The sequence below is a fragment of the Mastigoproctus giganteus genome, chromosome 10 (genome assembly GCF_048544385.1).
Source record: "Mastigoproctus giganteus isolate SK-2022 chromosome 10, ASM4854438v1, whole genome shotgun sequence".
In the NCBI taxonomy this organism is placed as follows: Eukaryota; Metazoa; Arthropoda; class Arachnida; order Uropygi; family Thelyphonidae; genus Mastigoproctus; species Mastigoproctus giganteus.
Genome location: NC_143584.1, coordinates 159067335 through 159089454, shown reverse-complemented (window position 1 = coordinate 159089454; position 22120 = coordinate 159067335). Strand labels below are relative to the sequence as shown.

At 38.9% G+C, this 22120-nt stretch overlaps 1 protein-coding gene across 1 annotated transcript in view; it reads right to left on the bottom strand.

Annotated features, from left to right (window-relative positions):
* lt (vacuolar protein sorting-associated protein light) overlaps window positions 1-22120 on the bottom strand; it is a 286135-nt gene that overhangs the window by 226633 nt on the left and 37382 nt on the right. Inside the window, exon 7 of the mRNA XM_090383057.1 lies at window positions 15604-15723. Within this exon, the coding sequence (XP_090239183.1) occupies window positions 15604-15723 (120 nt within the window). The remainder of the gene's footprint in view (window positions 1-15603; window positions 15724-22120) is intronic.

Sequence of the window (22120 nt, the reverse complement as noted above, 5' to 3'; positions counted from 1 at the left end):
CTTCCTTTTAGAGTTTATATAAGTAAAGAAATCCTTGCTGTTTTTCTTAGCATCTTTTGCCAAAGATTTCTCGTAATCCGCCTTTGCCTGCCGAACCTCCTTTGTGACCTGATTACAGACTAGCTTATATCTGCTACAGGCTTTTGCGTCGCCTGATAATTTATATGCATCCCATGCATTTTTCTTCTCTGCCACGAGTCTCATTAGTTCATTTGATAACCATTTAGGCCTAAACCTTGAACAATATTTCTTCATCGGTATGAAAAGTCTAGTAGCTTCCACGATTAATTCCTTGAATGCTTCCCACTTAGAATTTACTGTTTGTAACATCGTCAGTCGATCCCACTGTACAGAATTTAAAAACTGTCTGAGACCACTGTACTCCCCTTTACGGAAGCAAAAACCCTTTCCTTTACCCCTGACGGTAGTTACCTCTTTGAGTAAATCCCACTTCAGCACACTGTGATCACTGCCACCTAGTGGTTCCTTTATCTGCAAATTCTTAATACACGAATGATCACTGCTGATAACCAGATCAAGAGTATTACTTTCTCTGGTTGCCTCTCGAACATGCTGCTGCAGAAAACAATCATCCAATAAATCCACAAAAGTCTGACTAGTGTGTGAGTGACCAACCCACATGTTCCAGTCAATATCTGGGAAGTTAAAATCCCCCATTATAAGACATTCTGATTTACTGGCCCACTCTATTTCTCTGTACAATTGTTCATTGTACTCATTCGAGTCATTAGGCCTATAACACACTCCTACTCTTATTTTTGCTTTTGCAGTGCTTATGTCACACCAAACTGACTCAACAGTGCACTGTCCATCTATATCAACTGGATGCACTTCTTTTGATTTTATGTTTTTCTTAATTAACAGCATAACACCTCCTCCCTTTCTGTCCTGTCTATCCTTTCTGTACACATTGTACTCCCCAAATTCCAGTTCTGCATTCCTTATATCTTTGTGACACCACGTCTCTGCTATCCCAACAATATCCGCCTTTGATGTCTTGACCAACACTTCAAATTCATCAAATTTATTTACTATACTTCTAGCATTGGTATACATGCAAGAATACATGCTCCTATGCCTATTCCTTGTTACCCTAACACATCCCATATACCCAACTATTCCAGGATGACTGCCATCCGTCCCTGAAACCCCCAACACCCCTCGCTCCAGGTCGCTTCTTATTCTAATAGAAGTTGTGCAAGAATCACCTTCACCTCTGCCTGCGGTTACTGTTAAACTATTAGTCTTTGTATCCCCCCCCAAGCTAGCAGTTTTCCGACCCACCTAACACTGCCTCGATAGCATCAGCAAATATTCTTGCACCCTTTCTATTTAAGTGTATCCCATCCCTGTAGAAGCAATCTCTCCTGTTAACAAGTACAGTCCAGGCTGAAAAAAATTCTACCCCTTGAGCCTTGCACAATCTTTCCAGGGCCGAATTGATCGACAAGGCTCTCATCATATACTCCCTCCTATCGTGTCTGGGCAGAATTGCAGACACTTTCAAATTCAACCCTAATTCTCGGCTTTTTTTCAACAGTGACCTGTACTTGTTGAGTAATTCTGCCGGTCTCCTACTCTTAATATCATTAGTGCCAACGTGTACAACTATATCACCTTTTGTGCCCTTGAAAGATGATATCCGCTCTACGTCATCAACCTTTGCCCCTGGCAGACATACCCTGGTCCTGTTCCACCTATCCTTTTTACATAGCATGTTCCCCGTTTCCCTGACAATAGAGTCACCAACAACTAATAGTTCCTGTGGGACCAGCGCATTCTGCCTTGGGGGTTGCCGCTGTGTTGCGTGATGACCAAGTGCAAGCTCTGGCGTTGATGTGGGCAGCTGAAAGCTTGATGGGCCCCTCAATTTATTTCCTTCGAGGGCATCCACCCTGTCCTTCAAACTCTCATATAGGCCCATAACAACGCTGAGTTGTCGCCTGATTTCCTTACACTCCTTACATCGCGCACACACAAAGACATCCCCCATGGCAATATCATGTTCCGTTCCAGAGAGTTCGGCAAACATTTCACAAGTTGCACATTTTTTTAGGCTGTGACGCGTTGGAGAATCGCCCCCCTCAGTTCTCCCCCGAGTCACAACACTCCTGCCACTTTGTGCCCGCTGCTCTAGTTCGGGGTATGGTAGTTTAAATTAATAAAATCAATAAATTAAATGTCAGTAGTATTTGAATAGAAACTATGAAATAGAAACAGTGAAGCGTATTACTATATAATTATGCGTTAGAGCTACCTCAATTAAAAAATTTGAATTCCCTACAAAAACTTTGAATTCCCTATATAGAAAAACAATGGCTACAAAAATCGAACAAAAATAATGGTTTTACCTATCGTAAGTAAAATCCACAAAAACTCTTTATCTAAATTAAAATAAAAAATAACCAGCGTAACTATAACTATATGACTACGTATTAAGTACAATATAAAACAACAATCATGTAAATAAAAGGCAAACACTTATCGTTTTTGCGGAGCCTGTAACTGTCGGCTGTAACCTTTAAAGAGTGTGAGGACGTTAAGCATCAACTCAATGTAGAATAGATGTGCGGAAATTTGCCTTTAGCCAGCGGGTGGTTAATTGCTGGAACAAATTTCCATCTGTCATTGTGGAAGTTGATAGGTTAAATAAATTTAAAGAGGAACTGGACAAACATTTAGAGGGAATGGTTATGTGAAATTTTTTTTTTTTTTTGGCTGATGCTGCATAAGCTCATACACTTGCTTTCTTGCATCACATGCCACTACTACTACTAACTCAGCTTTGTTATGGACTTTTATGAGAGCTTGAAGAACAGGATTGATGCCTTCAAAGGATTTAAATTGGGGGTCTATCAAGCTCTCAGCTCCCCACATCAACACCAGAGAATGCACGTGATCATTAGGCAACAGAGAGACAATCCGCAGCCCCCACAAAGGATAGTTGTTGTAAGTGACTTTGTCAGAAAAACTAGAAATATATTGTGAAAAAAGGATAGGTGGAATAGGACCATGGTATGTCTGCCAGGGTCAAAAGTTGATGACGTTGTAGAGTAGATATCACCTTTTAAGGGCGCAAAAGGTGATATTGTTGTACACATTGGCACTAATGACATCACGAGTAGAAGATCTGTGGACTTACTTAAGAAGTACGGTCAATGTTCAAAAAAAGGTCGTGAGCTAAGGTTAAATTTGAAAGTACCTGCAATTCTGCCCAGACATGACAGGGGAGGGAATATGTGGTGAGAGCCTTGTCAATCAATTTGGCCCTGGAGAGATTGTGCAACGCTTTTGGGGGAAGAATTTTTCTCATTGTGGTCTGTGCTTTTTAACAGGAGAGACTGCTTCTACAGGGATGGGATACACTTAAATAGAAAGGGTGCAAGAATATTTGTTGATACTACTGAGGCAGTATTAGGTAAGATCGAAAACTGCTAGCTTGGGGGATTCACAGACTATTAGATTAACAGTAGTCACAGGCGAAACTGATTCTTGCACTGCTTTTACTGGAACGAGCAGCAGTCTGGAGAGCAAGGTGCTAGGGATTTCAAGAACTGTTGGTAGTCATCATGGTAAATACATGGGCTGTGTTAGGATAACTTAGAGTAAGAACAGGTGCATGTATACTTGCACATACACCAATACTAGGAGTATAGTAAATAAATTAAATGAATTTGAAGTGCTGGTAAAGACATCAAAGGCAAATATTGTTGAGATATCAGAGATGTGGTGTCACAAAAATATGAGGAATGCAGAATTTGAATTTGGGGAGTACAATGTGTACAGACAGCATAGCAAGGAATGAGCAGTTATGCTGTTAATTAGTTAGCACATAAAATCTAAGGCAATACATCTAGTTGATATGGGTGACCGTGCAATATTCAGTCAGTTTGATATGACATAAGCACTAGGAAAGCAAAAAGGTGAGTAGGAGTGGGTTATAGGCCTAATGACTCTGATGAGTACAATGAACAACTGTACAGAGAAATAGAGTCAGCCAGTAAATCAGAACGCCTTATAAGAATGTCTTAACTTTCCAGATAGTGGCTGGAACTTGTGGGGCAGTCACTTGCACATTAGCAAAAATTTTGTGGATTTATTGGATGACATTTTTTCTACAGCAGCATGTTAGAGAGGCAACACGAGGGAGTAATAGTCTTGATATGATTATCAGCAATGATTATTCATGCATTAATAAGCTGCAGACAAGAGAACCACTAGGCGACAGTGATTTCAGCTGTACTTATGTGGGATTTACTTAAAGATGATGGGAAGGGTTTTTGCTTTTGTAAAGAACACTACAGTAATCTCAAACAGCATTTAAATTCCATACAGTGGGACCAACTGATGATGTTACCAACATAAAATTGTAATTGGGAAGCATTTAAGGAACTAATCTTGGAAACAACTAAGCTATTCAAACCAACTAAGAAATAGTAGTAGTAGTAGTAGTAGTAGTAGTAGTGGCATGTGATGCAAGAAAGCAAGTGTATGAGGTAATGCAGCATCAGCCAAAAAAAAAAAAAAAATCACACCATTTCCTCCAAATGCCTGTCCAGTTCCTCCTTAAATTTATTCAACCTATCAACTTCCACAACGACAGACGGAAGTTTGTTCCAGCAATTAACCACCCACTGGCTAAAGGCAAATTTCCGCACATCTATTCTACAGCTGTCTTTCCTCAATTTGAATTTATGCCCCCTTAGGTTCGTAATCTGAGCAAGCAGAAGAATCCCATTAGAATTCAGCGTGCTCAACCCATTCAATGCTTTATACACCTCAATCAGGTCATCTTGCAGGTGCCTAGTTTCCAACTGCTGCAATTTGCAGAACTTAAGCCTCTCTTGGTAAGAGGATCCCTTCATTCCCCTCACCAATCTTGTTACCCTTCTCTGTACACGCTCAAGCAAATCTACATCCTTCCTAAAATGAGGCCTCCAGACCTGTATGCAGTACTCAAGGCGTGGCTCTGACCATTGCCTTATACAGAGGGATAATCACCTCCTTTTCCCTGCTAGCAAAATTCCTATATATCATTGACAAAACCCCATGACCTGCCCTGGCAGCCTGTCTGCATTGCTCAGAAAACTTCATATCTGCCTGCACAAGTACTCCCAAGTACTTTTCATTTTCTACCACTTTAAGTGTAGTACCACACAGTTGGTACGTTTCTCTGGGGTTACTTCTACCCATATGCAGTACTTTGCATTTGTCAAGGTTAAACTTCAGTTGCCACTTCTTAGCCCATCTGCCCAAATTATCTAGATCCTGTTGCAGTAGCACACTGCTATTACTGTCATTAACAACCCTGCCAACCTTTGTATCATCTGCAAACTTCGACATTAAGCCTAACACAGAACCCTGTGGGACTCCACTAATAACATTAGTCCAAGAAGAGCAGCACCCATTGATTACCACCCTCTGTCTTCTCCCACTTAACCATCCTTTTATCCATTGTAGCAACTTACCCTTAATACCATTCTGCTCCAATTTGAACAATAGTCTTCCATGTGCAACAGTGTCAAAAGCTTTCCTGAAATCCAAATATATGATATCAAAATTATTTTTTGCATCCAGTTCCTTTGTAACCACATCATAATATCCTATCAAATTTGTCAGACAAGACTTTCCCTTAACAAACCCATGCTGTGTCTGAATTATTGGTGCAGTCTTGTCTAGATGATCCTGCAATGCATCTTTAACCAGTGACTCCATTATTTTACCCGGAACAGAAGTTAAACTAACTGGTCTGTAATTACTCGTGTCACCCTTCAATCCCCCTTTGTGAATTGGGGATACATTTGCACATCTCCAGTCTGTGGGAACCTCCCCCTGAGTCCAAGGATGCTCTCATAATTATGGCTAATGGTTTGCTTAGTTGCTTTGCTGCCTCCTTTAATATAACTGGATAGATCCCATTCACCCCAGGTGCTTTTCTTATGTTTAACTTCAACAATTTCTTCTCCACTTTGCTTTCAGTTATTACAAAATCATTAAGTATCCTGCTACAATTTGATAACCTTCTGCCATTTTCAAACCTTAATAATTCCTCATGTGTGAATGTAGATGTAAAATACTCATTCAGTTTGTTTGCTATCTGAGCAGGATCATCAACAGTCGAACCATCGATGTCAAGTGGACCAATCAGATTCATCCCCTTCTTTTTAGAGTTTATATAAGTAAAGAAATCCTTGCTGTTTTTCTTAGCATCTTTTGCCAGGGATTTCTCGTAATCTGCCTTCGCCTGCCGTAACCTGCCTAACCTCCTTTGTGACCTGATTACAGACTAGCTTATATCTGCCATAGGCTTCTTAGTCGCTTGATAATTTATATGCATTTTTCTTCTCTGTTACAAGTCTCATTAGTTCATTTGATAACTACAAAGGGTACTAGGAAAGTTTTGCAATATGACGCAACAATGAATCACAGGAAGCTGCTTGTTGCTGCATGTTGAGACATGTTCATACGTGCATAGTAGCCGCCGCACCAAGTCGATGGGCTCAGTTATTCATTAGTAGTGAGAGTGTAAAGTGCTTCCGATGGGATCGTGGCCACGAAATGAGATAAGGACAGTTTTGCGGTATAATTTCGTGCGTGGTTTAACCACAGACCAGTGCTTAGAAGAAATGACTCTTGCACTAGATGATGATTGATTGTCCACATCGTACAACGATATTCAGGTGGTATAGAGAATTCCAAAGGGGAAATTTCACTCTGGAGGATTCTGAGAGGCCGGGAAGGCCACGGACGTCAGTTACGGAGGAAAATGTTACTGCTGTGAGGAAAATGCTTGACGAAAACAGGCGAGTGACCTACCAACAGATAGAGGATACTTTGGGCCTAAATGCACCAGCAATTCGTTCGATTCTGCAAGATCATTTGCACGTGAAGAAACTTTGTTCTCTCTGGGTGCCGCATCAACTGACTGAAGAGCAGATGACACGACGTGTGACTTGGTGCCGGGAGATGTTAAAAAAGTTTGATAAGGGACAATCTCGGTATGTGAACAACATCGTGACAGGTGACGAGACTTGGCTATACTATTACGATCTGCCGACCAAGGCTCAAAACAAAGTTTGTGTCTTTGATGATGACACCCGTAATTGTCAGAAAATCTCGATCTGTAAAGAAGAAAATGATAGCTGTATTTTTCAAATCGAGTGGAATTGTGGAACGTGTCGTTTTGGACACGCAGAAGACAGTCACAGCTAAGTGGTATACTCAACAATGCCTGCCTAAAGTCATTGGATCTATGAAGAACCTGCAGCCAAAGTCAAGAATGGACACCTGGTACCTCCATCACGATAATGCTCCAGCCCACCGCGCCAAAGCCTGCACCGAATATTTGACCACGACAGGACTGAAACTTCTCGAGCACCCTCCCTACAGTCCAGACCTTGCTCTCTGCAACTTTGCACTGTTCCCGCATGTGAAAATGAAGCTAAAAGGGAGGCGGTTTTCCAGTGATGAGGACCTTCTACGGGCTTGGGACAACGAGTGTGCTTTACTCCCTAGCGAAACTTGGCAGAACTGGTTTAAAGATTGGTTTCGGAGGATGGAGAGGTGTATTGAATGTAGAGGAAATTACTTTGAAAAAATTAAATAAACAAAGCTGTATTGCAAAACTTTCCTAGTACCGTTTGTATTTAGGCCTAAACCTTGAACAATATTTCTTAATAGGTATGAAACTTTTAGTAGCATCCATGATTAATTTCTTGAATGCTTCCCACTTAGAATTTACTGTTGGTAACATCGTCAGTTTATCCCACTGTACAGAATTTAAAAACTGTCGGAGACCACTGTACTCACCTTTACGGAAGCAAAAACCCTTTCCTTTACCCCTGATGGTAATTAAATCTTTAAGTAAATCCCATATCAGTACACTGTGATCACTGATATGATAGTCTTCAAGGTTTAGGCCCAAATGGAAGACAGATGAACTAATGAAACAGAAGAAAATTTCATGGGATGCATATTATTATTATTATTACTGGCCACATAATTCAAGGAAGCCTGAGGCTTATTCTGCACCAGCTAAAAAAAAAAATTTCTGAGTTACCCTGAGAGAGTGAGAGAGAGAGAGAGAGAGAGAGAGAGAGAGAGAGAGAGAGTCAGAAGTAGAAGGAAATCACTAAGAAAGGGAAGAGTGATGATATCCAGCACATCAAATGTGAACTCCTAGGGTTAAATAAATTATCAAGCAACATAGAAGCCTATGGCAGATATAAGCTAGCTTGTAATCGAGTCACAAAGGAGGTTAGGCAAGCAAAGGCAGATTACAAGAAATCTTTGGCAAATAAAAAAGCAATGACTTCTTTACATACGTAAACTTTAGAAGGAAGAGGACGAATCAGATTGATCCACTTTATATCAATGGTCTCCCTGTTGATGATTCTGCTCAGGTAAGTGGCAAACTGAAAGCGTATTCACACGTGAGGAATTCTGTAGGGAAGTGGAGGCCAGAAGTTTATAAAACTCTAAGAGAGAGCCAATTGATTTTGTAACAATTAAGAAGAAAGTGGAGGAGAAATTGTTGAAGTTAAACATGAGAAAGGCACCTGGAATGGATGGGATCTATCCAGTTACATTAAGGGAGGCATCAAAGAAAGTAAGCAAACCCTTAGCCAAAATTATGAGAGCATCCTTGGATTCAGTGGAGGGCCCCATGGCCTGGAGATATGCAAATGCATCCCAGTTCACAAAGGGTGACAAGTAATTAGAGACTTAATATCAGTAATGGCCATATGGTGCAAGGAAGCCCAAGACTCATGCTGCACCAGCCAAAAAAAAAAAAAAAAAAAAAAAAACAGAATAAAATAATCTTAATAAAAAATAAAATAAAATAAATAATAAACGAAAAGGAAATAGACAACCTATGTGTTTCCCTCCTCCTGCAGGTGCCAAGTGTTTCCAATCTTATCGACTTTTCTGTTAAGTAGCTCTACTTTCTTAAAAGGACTAAGAAGTGAGCCCAGAAGAAGGAAAGTACCTTTTTCTTTCATTCAATATTCTTATTAGCTGTACTAACCTTTACGCTTGGCCACCAAGCGGCACTGCTCCTGCCTCTCCGTGGCGGGGCTGGTAACAGGGCCAAAAGGAGCCGACATGGATACAAGCTGTCATCCATCTTTAGAGCCTTCGAGCTCCAGATCCGAATATCCTGACATAGACCATGACTTTAACCAACCAAAAAGGTTTTGAAGGGAAGCACAGTGTCATGAAGATATACCAAATTTCTTGGTTGTACATTCACTATCCACTCAACCTGTCAGTAAGTTATCACCTTTCTTAATTCATAACCATCTAGAGTCCATTGGTGAAACACCAAAAATGGTAAAAAAGACTGCAAGCAGGAGACCTACTGATTGAAACAACTACTGCAAAACACTCTGGTTACATGTTAAAGACCAAAACATTTACTGGGTTGACAGTAACAATCACAAAACCTTAAATTCATCAAAAGGTGTTGTCAGCGAGAGTGACCTAATTACAGTGTCCAAAGAAAAACTACTACAGGAACTCAGCAGTCAAAAGGGAATTGATGTGAAAAGGATTATGACGAAAAAAGATGGAAATCTCAATCCAACTAGATCCATCATACTACTTTCATTACTCCAGATTTACCATCCTCAATTAAAGTTTGTTTGTTTGTTATTTGGTTTTTAGGAGCATTAGCAACTAAGGCCATATTGCTCCGGGGATATGCAGTGGTCATTCCCTGTCCTTTCTGCATCCTCCGTATTTGGTGATCACGGGCTCGAACCCCGGTCTAATCTAGTAGCGTGTGCTACGCACTGCTGCTCCTGCCCACCTGGCTACAGAAGCGCCCCTCAATTAAAGCTGGCTATCTAAACTGACTGATTCAACCGTATATTCCGAATCCCGTTCGCTGCTTTAAATGTCAGAAATAAGTCATTCACAGCAGGCATGTAGAGATGAAGCCATATGTCCCATCTGCGGCTCTAAAGATCACACACAAGTGGATTGCTCAGTCAAAACCCCTGTTGCTCCAAACTGCAAAGGAAGCCATCCAGCCTTTTCAAAAACTTGTGAGCTATGGATAACAGGAAAGAAAATACAAAATAGAAAATAAAGTGACATTTCCTGAGGCACGCAGACAAGTTATATTGACCATGCCTAGTAATCATTCTTATGCATTCTTAATTGAAACTTTGTTTCTACTGCAGCTCAAATAGATGTATCAGTTCTGCCTAACACCTCTCTAGCAAATTGGCTTAAATCTACACTTTCCACCTCTAAAACAGATAATCCTCCAAAAAAAAAACTAGCGAAGCCACTAATACTCCAATCAGCATTCCTACTCATACCCCATTGGTCCCAGTTGAAGAAGAACAATTAAAATCTCACTCAGTCTCTAAAAAAATGGAATCGCCCACCAAGAGTATGGATGTAGATGAGCTGCTAGGTAACAAGGAGCCCATTCTAGTACTCCATGCAATTGACACCATGGATATTGGACGCCCCACATTCCCAAAGAAAGACCAGAAAAAATGTTCCCCGTACAAAAAACAGTCAGACGAATCATCCTCGGCTAAATCTAAATAATGTATAATATTATACAATGGAACTGCAGAGGACTAAGCAGTCATTCTGATGACTTAAGGGATTTACTAGCTTAATTCAATCCCATAGGTGTATGCCTACAGGAAACATTCTTGTCACCCCAAGTTTCACCAAAATTCTCAAATTATGTAATATACAGACAAGATAGGAGTTCAAACTCTCCTGCCCGTGGCGGAGTAACTATTCTTGTTAACTCTAACATTCCATCCAGGCCGATAAAACTGAGAACCACTCTAGAAGCTGTGGCAGCTCGTATTGCAGTTGGTATTTCAGTTACCATCGTTTCCATCTATATTTCACCATCTCTACCACTTCCACATTCAGAACTTGACAACCTGATTTCACAACTCCCAACTCCAATTTGTCTCTTTGGTGACTTTAATGGACACCATCCATTGTGGAGGTCTGCTACAATGGATAGAAGAGGCAAATTGATGGAGGAATTCGTGAACAATAATGATCTTAATTTATTAAATTCTGGATCTCCTACCTACATACACCTACCAACAGGATCTGCTTCTGCAATAGACTTGTCAATTTGTTCATCATCCATCTTTCCAATCATAACATGGTTGGTATTAACCTATCCCTTTAACAGTGATCACTTTCCAATTATTTGCTCACTACAAACAGGGGTGGCTATTCTCGTGTCATGCTGCTAACTCGGATGAAAATAGTGTTGTACTAAGTATTGATCCCAGCGGTACTCCCTCTTCCTGAATGTGAGATGTAGAGAGTATGTCTAAGAATACTCTTAGACAGATTTTATGTCCGAAGACAACATATTGATGAAGTAAATACTTACATAACTAATCAGATTCTGACTGCAGCTAATGCTTACATTCCAAAATCCACGCCTTATCGTAAACACAGAAATCACTGGTGGAATATAGATTGTTTAACTGCCAAATAGGAAAAAAAACCCGTGCTTGGAATAATTTCTGCAAGTATCCCACCACTAGCAACCTAATTGCTTATAAAAGACTCAAAGCAAAAGCTAGACAAGTTAGGCGGAAAGCAAAAAGGGATTCATGTATTGCTTTTGCCTCAACCATCACCAAAGACACGGATCATCTGGAAAAGAATACAAGCACTAAATGGAAAATTCGTTCGAATACCCTCTCCAATACTTCATTGGAAAGGGAAAGACCTATCTACATCTGAAGAAGTTGCCAATGCACTAGCAGAATCATTTGCTAAAATCTCTGATTCTGCCTCCTATGCGTCCACCTTCCAAAACATCAAAGCAAGTGCAGAACGGTATAAAATCAATTTCTTCACACACCGCTCATTCCCATACAACCAACCCTTTACATTAACAGAACTTCAAGAATCATTAAACAGATCTTCCAATAGTGCAGCAGGTCCAGATGGTGTTCATTATGTTATGCTAAAGAATTTACTTGAAGAAGACCTTAAGATCCCTATTAATTTTTTATAATCGGATCTTCTCTGAAAATGCCTTTCCTTCTTCCTGGCGACATTCATTAGTCATCACCTTACCAAAACCTTCCTGTGTTGAAAATTACAGGCCAATATCTCTTACGATTTTTTGAAAGGATGGTTCATACTAGACTCACTTACATCCTGAGTCAGAGAATCTCCTTCCAGAACAACAGTATGGCTTTCGGAAGAATAGATCAACGCCGGACTTGCTTATCAAAGCTGAATCTCATATCCGCAATGCCTTTGTCATGAAACAACATCTAGTCATGGTCAATTTAGATCTTGAAAAGGCATTTGATACTACATGGTATTATTAGGGACCTTTACCATCTGGGACTCTGGGGTCATTTGCTGGAAATAATTCAAAATTTTATGCAGTGCATTCTTTTCAGATCCGATATAAAAATGTACTCTCTACATCTCACATTCAGGAAGAGGGAGTCCCGCAGGGATCAATACTTAGTACAACACTATTTTCATCCGAGTTAGCAGCATGACACGAGATATCCCAAAAACTGTTCAAACTTATATGTATGCAGATGATCTTACCATTTCATGTCAATCTCAAAGTATGAATACCATTGAACGGCAGCTACAACTTGCCACAACCAAAATAGAATCCTGGATTTCACGGAACGATTACAGACTCAGAAAAGAAGATGCACTGTCACTCACTTTTGCAAGAAACGGGCTCTCCATCCCAAACCTGAACTACAAATAAACAATACTTCAATCCCGCTTGTTAATACCATTAAATTTCTTGGACTACTATTAGGCCGCAAACTAAATTTCCAAGCACACATCACTTATTTGAGAACTTCTTGTATGAAGCATTTGAATATACTTCGATCGGTCTTGTCGATGTCGTGGGGAGCTGATCGATATACTTTACTGCATCTTTATAGACGTTTAATCCGTTCACAGCTAGATTATGGTTGTCCAGTGTATGACTCTGCCCGGAACACTACTTTAAAAAAGGCTAAATGTGATCATCACAGTGCTCTGAGGACTGCGCTAGGAGCTGTTGAATATGGGGAGTAATGTCCTGTCCTTTCTGTACACATTGTACACAATGGACAGGGCAGGAAAGGGAGGGATTATGCTCTTAGTTAAGAAGCACATAAAATCTAAGGCAGTGTATCCAGTGGACATGGGTGGCAAGTGCAATGTTGAGTCAGTTTGGTGTAAAATAAGTACTGGGAAAAAAAAAAAAATGAGGGTAAGAGTGTGTTATAAAGTTAATGTCTGTGATTAGGGATATTACATAGCATAAGGATTTCTCACAGGGCTATTAATTAGCATAAGGATTTCTTGCAGGGCTATTAATTAGCATAAGGATTTCTTGCAGGGCTATTAATTAGCATAAGGCTTTGCTAATACATCTGGTTTTTCTACACAGTTTCCTTCTTTGTCTACAGGGGAGGGAATACTGCAATTACTGATATAATGCTGCTTTCCCTGCATTTCTGGATAATGAGTTTTGGCAGGCTATCTTTCATTTTGTCAAAAAGCCAGAAGTTCCATGGAACTAGATCTGAAAATTATGGGAAGAAGTGTTTCAGTTCCTTTGTCACATAAAAATTTCATAACAATGTTAACCTTCTGAGTCATCATACAAAATGAAATTTTCTTCATGAGTGTGTCTTTCTTCATGCAAAATTAAATTGCTTGGTGCCAGATGAGGGCAAGTTTCCTCAACTACAGACAAAAGTTGGTTCTACAGGTACTCTGTAGTACAGTACAGTCGAGATATTGTGATATCCTTTGGAATAGAATGTTGCAGATGTCGTGGGGAGCTGATCGATATACTTTACTGCATCTTTATAGACGTTTAATCCGTTCACGGCTAGATTATGGTTGTCCAGTGTATGACTCTGCAGAAATGACCCTCCGTTATCTTAAAAATTGTGTGTAGAACTTTTGCAGTTGATGCAGCCACCTGAAAATATTTTGGTGGTGGAGATTCAATGTTTCTTTCAGTTACCTTTTTATTTCTGGATTGTACAAAGGGACATTATTCATGGCGACCAAATTGCTCAGAAAATGCTCTGGACCATTTGCATGACATGTCAGCAATATTGACATGTGTCCAATAAAGCCTGTGTTTTCTTAGCATCCATGTAACATGGAATGCAAGCACCAAACCTTTTACATCCCCAAATCTTCATGGATAATGTAGAAAGCTCTTCTGTGGGAAAGGTCCATCTTTGCACAGATGTTCTCAACTGTCAAATGCCTGTTTCCAATGCCAGATTCTCTATATATGTGGTATTTCAAGGTGTTTGCAGGTTCACCACAAACTGCAATAAGATCATGATGGCTGTTGCAAGCTTTCTCACCTTTTACAAACAGAAACTTAATGACTGGTCACTGTTCTACCAAAAAATTCATGGTTTCAGACCAGTTCCCAAAAATGTTCTTTTTGCACAGAATGTACTATACTTCGAATGATAGTTGATAGCAGGACACCAGGCAAGCACGCGCATACACACACACACAAAATTTGGACTACACCATGTAGTTTACAAAATATGATATAGACATTATATATATATAAAGTTGGTAGATTGAGAGGAAGAGAATAGGAAATGTGCTAACAAAATGGGAATTGGAACTATGGAAGAAACGGATATTTTCAATAGTTCCAATTCCAGCTTTGTTAGCACATTTCATATTCTCTTCCTCTCAATCTACCAACTTATATATCCATTATGGTCATTGGGTTCATTTTGAAAAAATTGCAGTTTTCCTGGTCTTTAAATCATATAAATAAATTGTAATATTCCTCTTCAGCCTCTTAAAAATACAACATATATATATACAAATTTGTATATATATATATATATATATATATATATATATGTTGTATTTTTAAGGAGAGAGAACAGCAAACAGCAAGTAGTGTAATCAACCCAAGAGTTAGACAACATGGAAAGGCAGTCATAAAATAACGCAATTCGAACCTGCAATACAAAAAGTCAAAAATATTACAAGTACTTAGTGCTGTACTTCAGATGATTTCAACGTCGTTAACGAGGGCCAGCCATCAAAATGCAGCAAAAATAAGGCCTCTGTTTCTAACATGAAATATACGTAGCACGTGGTAAAAAGATACCAAGATTTTAGTTTATTGTTGAAGAGTAAAGAATAATTTTTTACTTGGAAAAAAGTTTTATGGACCTTGCTGTTTAAACATAAGGTTAGCAAAAAATATTTTTTGCAACACTAAAAAACTGTTTTCAAAATGGGGACCAATATTTTAAAAAGTAGTTGTACATACATGTGGCACAGAGGCTGCAAGGTTAATTGCAATATTAAAATTATTCAATAATACCTGTAAAATATTTATCAATTATTAAAATTCATCAATCTCATGTATTTTCTTACTTCAACAATAAATAAACTGGTTTGTAGACAGACCAAGTTATATTAACACAGAAGCATGTTTTAAGGTCTATTTAAAATTAAATTTATTTTCAAATACTTCTATAAATATAATAAATTCTAATTTAAAAGAGTTAATGGCTTAACTATAGCAAAATTTCATAATACCTTATCTGTTGCCCAAGCCACAAACTGATCTCTCCACCTGATATTCCTTATAGGTCCTTCACCACTATAAAGAACTGTGGACTTGTACTTAGTAAGAAATGCATTTTCATATAAAACAACCTTTAAATTAAAAAAAAAATTAATAATAAAGTTATATTTAATTGAACTGAATTATTAGAAAAATTAAAAAATTTGAAATTAAAATTAAAATTATGAAAATAAATGAGATTTAAGCTAGTAGAATGTCATTCATCCTTGAGTTTTAAGAATTTATGTTAACATGAATAATTTCAATAATATGGGTGTATTTATTCAGCTCTTCCAAGCTTTTTCCAATAGCCGAAATAAGATGATATTCAAATGTTGTATTTATAGATAATACATTGAGTTTTGTGATCAATAATTAAATGAACAGAATAATGACTCACCTCTTGCAGTCATGATGCAGACCTACTAAATGCTGGAATTTATGAAAATTTCTTGCTAATTTTTTTTCTTCTGGTCAATTAAATTACCTAGTTTTCAACACTAAAATATGAATATATTCATAGCAAAAGATGCATTTAGGGCTAAAGCCTCAAGCTGCGAGCAAATTTAGACTACGTATATATTAAGTGCAATAGCATCATTAATATACACAGCCATTTCTGAATAAACAGAATATTTATAAAGCGGCATTGTTTTAAGTTATATTGTTTTTTTTTTTTTTTTGTTTTTTTTTTGGTAGTTATTGGCACATCGGTTTCTGTGGCCATAGTGCACCTCCCAAGGTTTTTTGCAGTAGTTTGATCCAAGCCCGAGGCGGGATTTGAACCCACGACCTTTGGGTTGCCAGGTAGGTGCTTTACCCACCCGGCTAGCCCGGTCGGCTCTCATATTGTGAATACCTTCACAAGTTGCCATGATATTGCACTACTTCGAATAAGTATGGAACAATTTGAGTCCCTGAAAAAACGAGTGCTTGCCCTCGAAAATAATGCTTCTGGGAGCTCGTCAGGGACTCAAAACTCCAGCAATCTACCAAGTAATGCACACCCGATTCGAGCCTCAAAACAGAAAAGCCAAGTGCAAACTACCCTGGTTAGAAAGGACATTGTTTTATTAGGAGACTCCATTGTCAGGGAAACGGGGAATATTTTTTGTAATAAAGATAGGTGGAGCAGAACCAGGGTATGTCTGCCAGGAGCAACTATTGATGATGTCACCAACAGACTGTCAGATTTTAAAGGGGGTAAAGAAAATATTATTATTCATGTGGGGACAAACGATATTAAACGTACACGATCTGACGATTTGTTGGAAAAATACAGGACCATGCTGAGGAAATGTCGCGAGCTAGGCCATAATGTCTATGTGTCTGCAATTCTGCCCAGACACGATAGGAGGGATTATATGTTAAGAGCCTTGTGGATTAACTCAAGACTTGAAGGAATCTGCAAGGCTTTAGGGGGTAAATTTCTATCAGCATGGCCCACACTTGTAGGTAGAAGGAATTTGTTTTGTAGAGACGGGATACACTTAAACAAAGGTGGTGCAAAAGTTTTTGCCAGTATTATTGGGGATACCTTAAAGGCTCAGGGAAACTGCTAGTTAGGGGGGATGTGGGTAATACTGACACGCGTTTATCTGATAATATTGGTCAATGTAACTCTTGCACATACCTTAAGAGTTCTTATCTGTTACCCCAACTGGACGTATTATCTAGATGTTCTGGGGGCAAAGACGTTTCACGTGAGCAGGTAGTTAATATCAGGGAAGAGAGCCTAAAAAACTTCAAGGGTTGTGTTAGGGTTGTTAAATATACAAGAACAGTAAATCTTAATTGTTTATACAGTAACGTTAGAAGTGTCGTCAATAAAATGAGCGAATTCGAACTGCTGGTTAAAACAAGTAACGCGGACATAATAGGGCTTACAGAGACGTGGTGCCACCCGGAAATTGGGGATGATGAGTTTCAGTACGGCTTGTATAATGTATTTAGGAAGGATAGGTTAGATAGAAGGGGTGGTGGGGTAATGCTTCTTATCAGAAGCAGCCTGAGTGCGACGATAGCTTTCCCGGATTCAGACGTTTCACATGCTAGTATAGAGTCTGTATGGTGTGAGATAGTTGGAAACAAAGGTACAATGCGAGTAGGCGTAATCTACAGACCAGGTGATTGTGAAGACTATGACAAAAGCCTCTACATGCAAATGGAATGGGCAAGTAAGCGTCAATGCCTTATTATGGATGATTTCAATTTGCCTCTAATTGATTGGAGTAAATGGGAAGGAAACTCGACATGGGGAACAAAATTTTTAAATCAACTAGATGACTGTTATTTGTATCAACATGTCAGGGAAAGTACTAGAGAAAAGAATATCCTAGACCTCATCATCACACATGAATCAGATGACATAACAGGGCTGACAGTAGAGGAACCAGTAGCAGGAAGTGATCACGGAGTTCTACGGTGGATGATGACGAGAGAGGTAGCAGAAGTAAAAGGCAAAGGAATGGGTTTTAATTTCAGAAAAGGAAATTACGATGCCTTAAGGTACTACATGGCCTCTATTAACTGGGTAGATATCGCGCAGAGAATGAATACAATTGAACTGTGGTACGCTTTTAAAACATTAATCACAGATGCCTTGAATGCGTATATACCATTAAAAAAATACCCCACGAGAAGGGTTCCAAGTTGGATGAATAGTGAAGTTGCCACATTACTTGAGCAAAAAAAGGTGGCATGGAAACGTTACAGAGCAATAAAAAGTACTGAAGCCTACAACAGCTACAAGGTGATGTGTAATAGAGCCACAGAAAAGGTTCGACAGGCAAAGGCAGTTTATGAGAAATCACTAGCAAACAGAGCAAAGAGGGGGGATAAAGAATTCTTCACATATATAAATGCCAAGAAGAGCAGGACAAACCAGATCGGACCTTTACGTAAGGGAAAGGGGATAGTAATAAATACACCAGCTGCCGTTGCAGATGAACTCAACAGTTATTTTGCATCGATATTTACAAATGAAAAGCCTTTTGTGGCAATGGGAAATTGTGGGAGCGAAGTTAAAAAATATGTAATTAATGATATTGAAATTTCGCAAGATTATTTAATGAAAAAACTTTCAAGCCTACAGACTAGTAAGACTCCTGGAGTTGATGGAATATACCCTATAATCTTGAGAGAGGCGGCAAGCGAGTGCATTGAACCACTGAGGCTGGTTATGCGAGCATCACTAGACTCTGGGGAGATTCCCTTGGATTGGAAAAGTGCAAATGTATCTCCCATACATAAGGGTGGCTCTAAAAGTGAAGTGGGAAATTATCGACCTGTCAGTCTGACTTCAGTAGTAGGGAAAATCATGGAGGCATTGATCAAGGGTGGAATTCAGGATCATTTGGATCGAATTGAAATTCTCAAGGATACTCAGCATGGTTTTGTAAAGGGAAAATCATGTTTAACAAATCTGGTTCGCTATTTCGAAAGGGTCACTCACGAGCTGGATTTAGGGAATAATTTCGACATTGTTTATTTAGATTTCAGCAAAGCTTTTGACTCAGTCCCACATGAGCGGTTGCTTTATAAGCTGGAACAGGTTGGAATCACTGGGAAAATCCTTAGATGGATAGAAGGATGGCTTCAGGGCAGGAGGCAGAGGGTTGTGATAAATGGCTATTCCTCAGATTGGGTTGATGTAAGAAGTGGGGTTCCCCAAGGATCAGTATTAGGACCACTGTTGTTTTTAATTTTCATAAACGACATTGATGAAGGGATAGAGGGCGTGATGTCTAAATTTGCAGATGATGTTAAAATTGGTAGAGTAGTTAATGATCACTGTCAAGCTGAGCTTCTTCAGAGAGACCTAGATAGACTTCAAGAATGGTCAGAAAAATGGCAGCTGTGCTTTAATCCAACAAAGTGTAAGGTATTACACCTGGGAAACAGTAATCCCAAAATAACTTATTCACTTGGTGGAGTTCAACTAAACCCAGTACTGGAGGAAAGGGACTTGGGTGTTACGATACGGTCAGACATGAAATTCTCTGAGCATTGTAAACAGGTTGCAAGGAAGGCCCATGGTGTCCTATCGATGATCTATCGAACTTTTGCAAGTAGAGATAGGGACGTGATAATCCCATTATATAAGGCCTATGTTAGACCACACTTGGAATACTGTGTTCAAGTATGGAGACCGCACCTAAAGAAAGACATCGAGCTTCTTGAAAGGGTGCAAAGAAGGGTAACTCACCTGGTGAGATCGGCAAAAGGGCGTCCTTATGAAGAAAGACTTCGAATATGTGGGCTGCAGAGTTTGGAAACTAGACACCTTAGAGGAGATTTGATTGAGGTGTTTAAGGCTCTGAGAGGCATCAGTAAAATGAATGAGGACAAAATTTTCAAGATTATAAATGATGCTAGAACTAGGGGACATAAATTCAAGTTACGCGGGGAAATGTTTAGATTGGACTGCAGGAAGTTTTATTTTAGCCAGCGAGTTATAAATTACTGGAATAAGTTGCCTTCATGGGTGGTAGAGGCCGACAGTTTGGGGAAATTCAAAGGTCATCTGGATAGTACTTTCGGGTAAGGGAAGCGCATAGGATGATAGGATTAATTTCCTTTTTATTTAATTTTTAATTTCATTTTATTATTTTTATTTATTTATTAATTATTATTATTATTTATTTATTTAATTTTTGTTTTTATCATTGTTTTGTTCGGATTTTTTTTTATTTTTTATTTATTATTTTTTTTTTCTGGCTGGTGCAGCATAAGCCATAGGCTTTCTTGCACCATACGGCCGTTACTAATACTAATACTAAGTAACGCTTCACCTGAGAAGACTAATGTTACTTATTCTCAGATAGGTACCACAACCCAGACAGCACCGTTTCAGGGCTATTTGGCCCTTCTTCGGTGGGTGGGTAGGTACCCAAGTGATGCAATGATGGCAAAACAGTTATGAAGTTTAACTCCACAATATGAGAGATGCGTGTGTGTGTGTGTGTGTGTGTGTGTGTGTGTGTGTGTGTGTGTGTGTTATGGAGGTTTAATGGCGCATAAGCTTCTGGGGCTATAGTGCACCTTATGAGAGATGCCTGATGGTGTATGATCATCTCTCATATTGTGGAGTTATACTTCATAACTGTTTTGCCATCATTGCATCACTTGGGTACCTACCCACCCACCCACTGAAGAAGGGCCAAATAGCCCTGAAACAGTGCCGTCTGGGTGGTGGTACCTATATGAGAATAAGTAACATTGGTCTTCTCCTTAGATGAAGTGTTACTTATTCGAAGTAGTGCAATATCATGGCAACTCGTGAAGGTATTCACAATATGAGATATAACTTAAAACGATGCCGCTTCATAAATATTGTTTATTCAGAAATGGCTGTGTATTAATGATGCTATTGCACTTAATATATACATATTCATAGCAAAATTAATTATACACAAAAGAAAAAACATCATATATTCTACTTAATTTTGCAATGATGCAATTTTATAAAGCTTACAATGCAACCACCAATAGAAAGTTTCTTTGAAATTCTCTTAACAGATGCAAAGCACACTAAAGAAGCCCGGTGTATTAATTTTTTTTTAAACAATTTGTTGCGAGGAGTGCACACTTTGCATACAAATGAAAGAGGATGTGAAGATTTCATTTGACATCCTTTTATGGAAGTTTATAATGCAGCTTCCAACAGAGATTTTATTTTTTTCTTGAAATTCTGTTACAAGATCAAATACAGATCCAAGGAAGATACAATAGTAATATCCTTAAAATTTTGTTAGTATATGTAAAAAACACAGAAGAAAGAATGCATTTTTTTTTTCAAAAAACAATTCATTGTAAGGAGCACACACTTTTTTTCCTTTGTGTGCAAATGAATGTGGTCATGAAAGTATGGAAAGGCAGCAATTGTAGGTAAAATCAAACTTAAAATGCTGAAAGTCAGAATAAAAATGGTATCAGTAGTTGCAATGCATTATCAAGAGGTCATTTATAGAAGGAAAAGTTTCAGAAGATTGGACCAAAGCATAGATAATACCATTATATAAAAAAGAGAAATAAAGCTGAATGTCAAAGTTACATAGGAATGTCATTCCTCAGTGTACCACATAAAATCTATTCATGTGGTACACTGAGAAATTAGAAAAGAGGATTAGAACTATCTTTGAATAGGAAAGAACAGTCAGCTTTCAGACCAAACAGGGAATAACCTGGCAAATTAAAGAAGAGTCATGGAAACATGACTCTTCTTTAATTTGCAATATGGCCTTAAATAGGTAAAGTTGCTAATGCTCCTAAAAACCAAAAAATAATAACAATAGCTCTGGGATATGCGGTGGTCATTCCCTGACCTTTCCGCACCCTCCATATTTGGTGGTGACGGGCTCGAACCCCGGTCTAATCAAGAAGCGTGTGCTATGCACTGCTGCTCCTTCCCACCTGGCTACGGAGGCACCTATACATAGAATAATTTGGCCAGTTCCAGAGGGTCTGTTCTGCAGACCGCCTGGAACT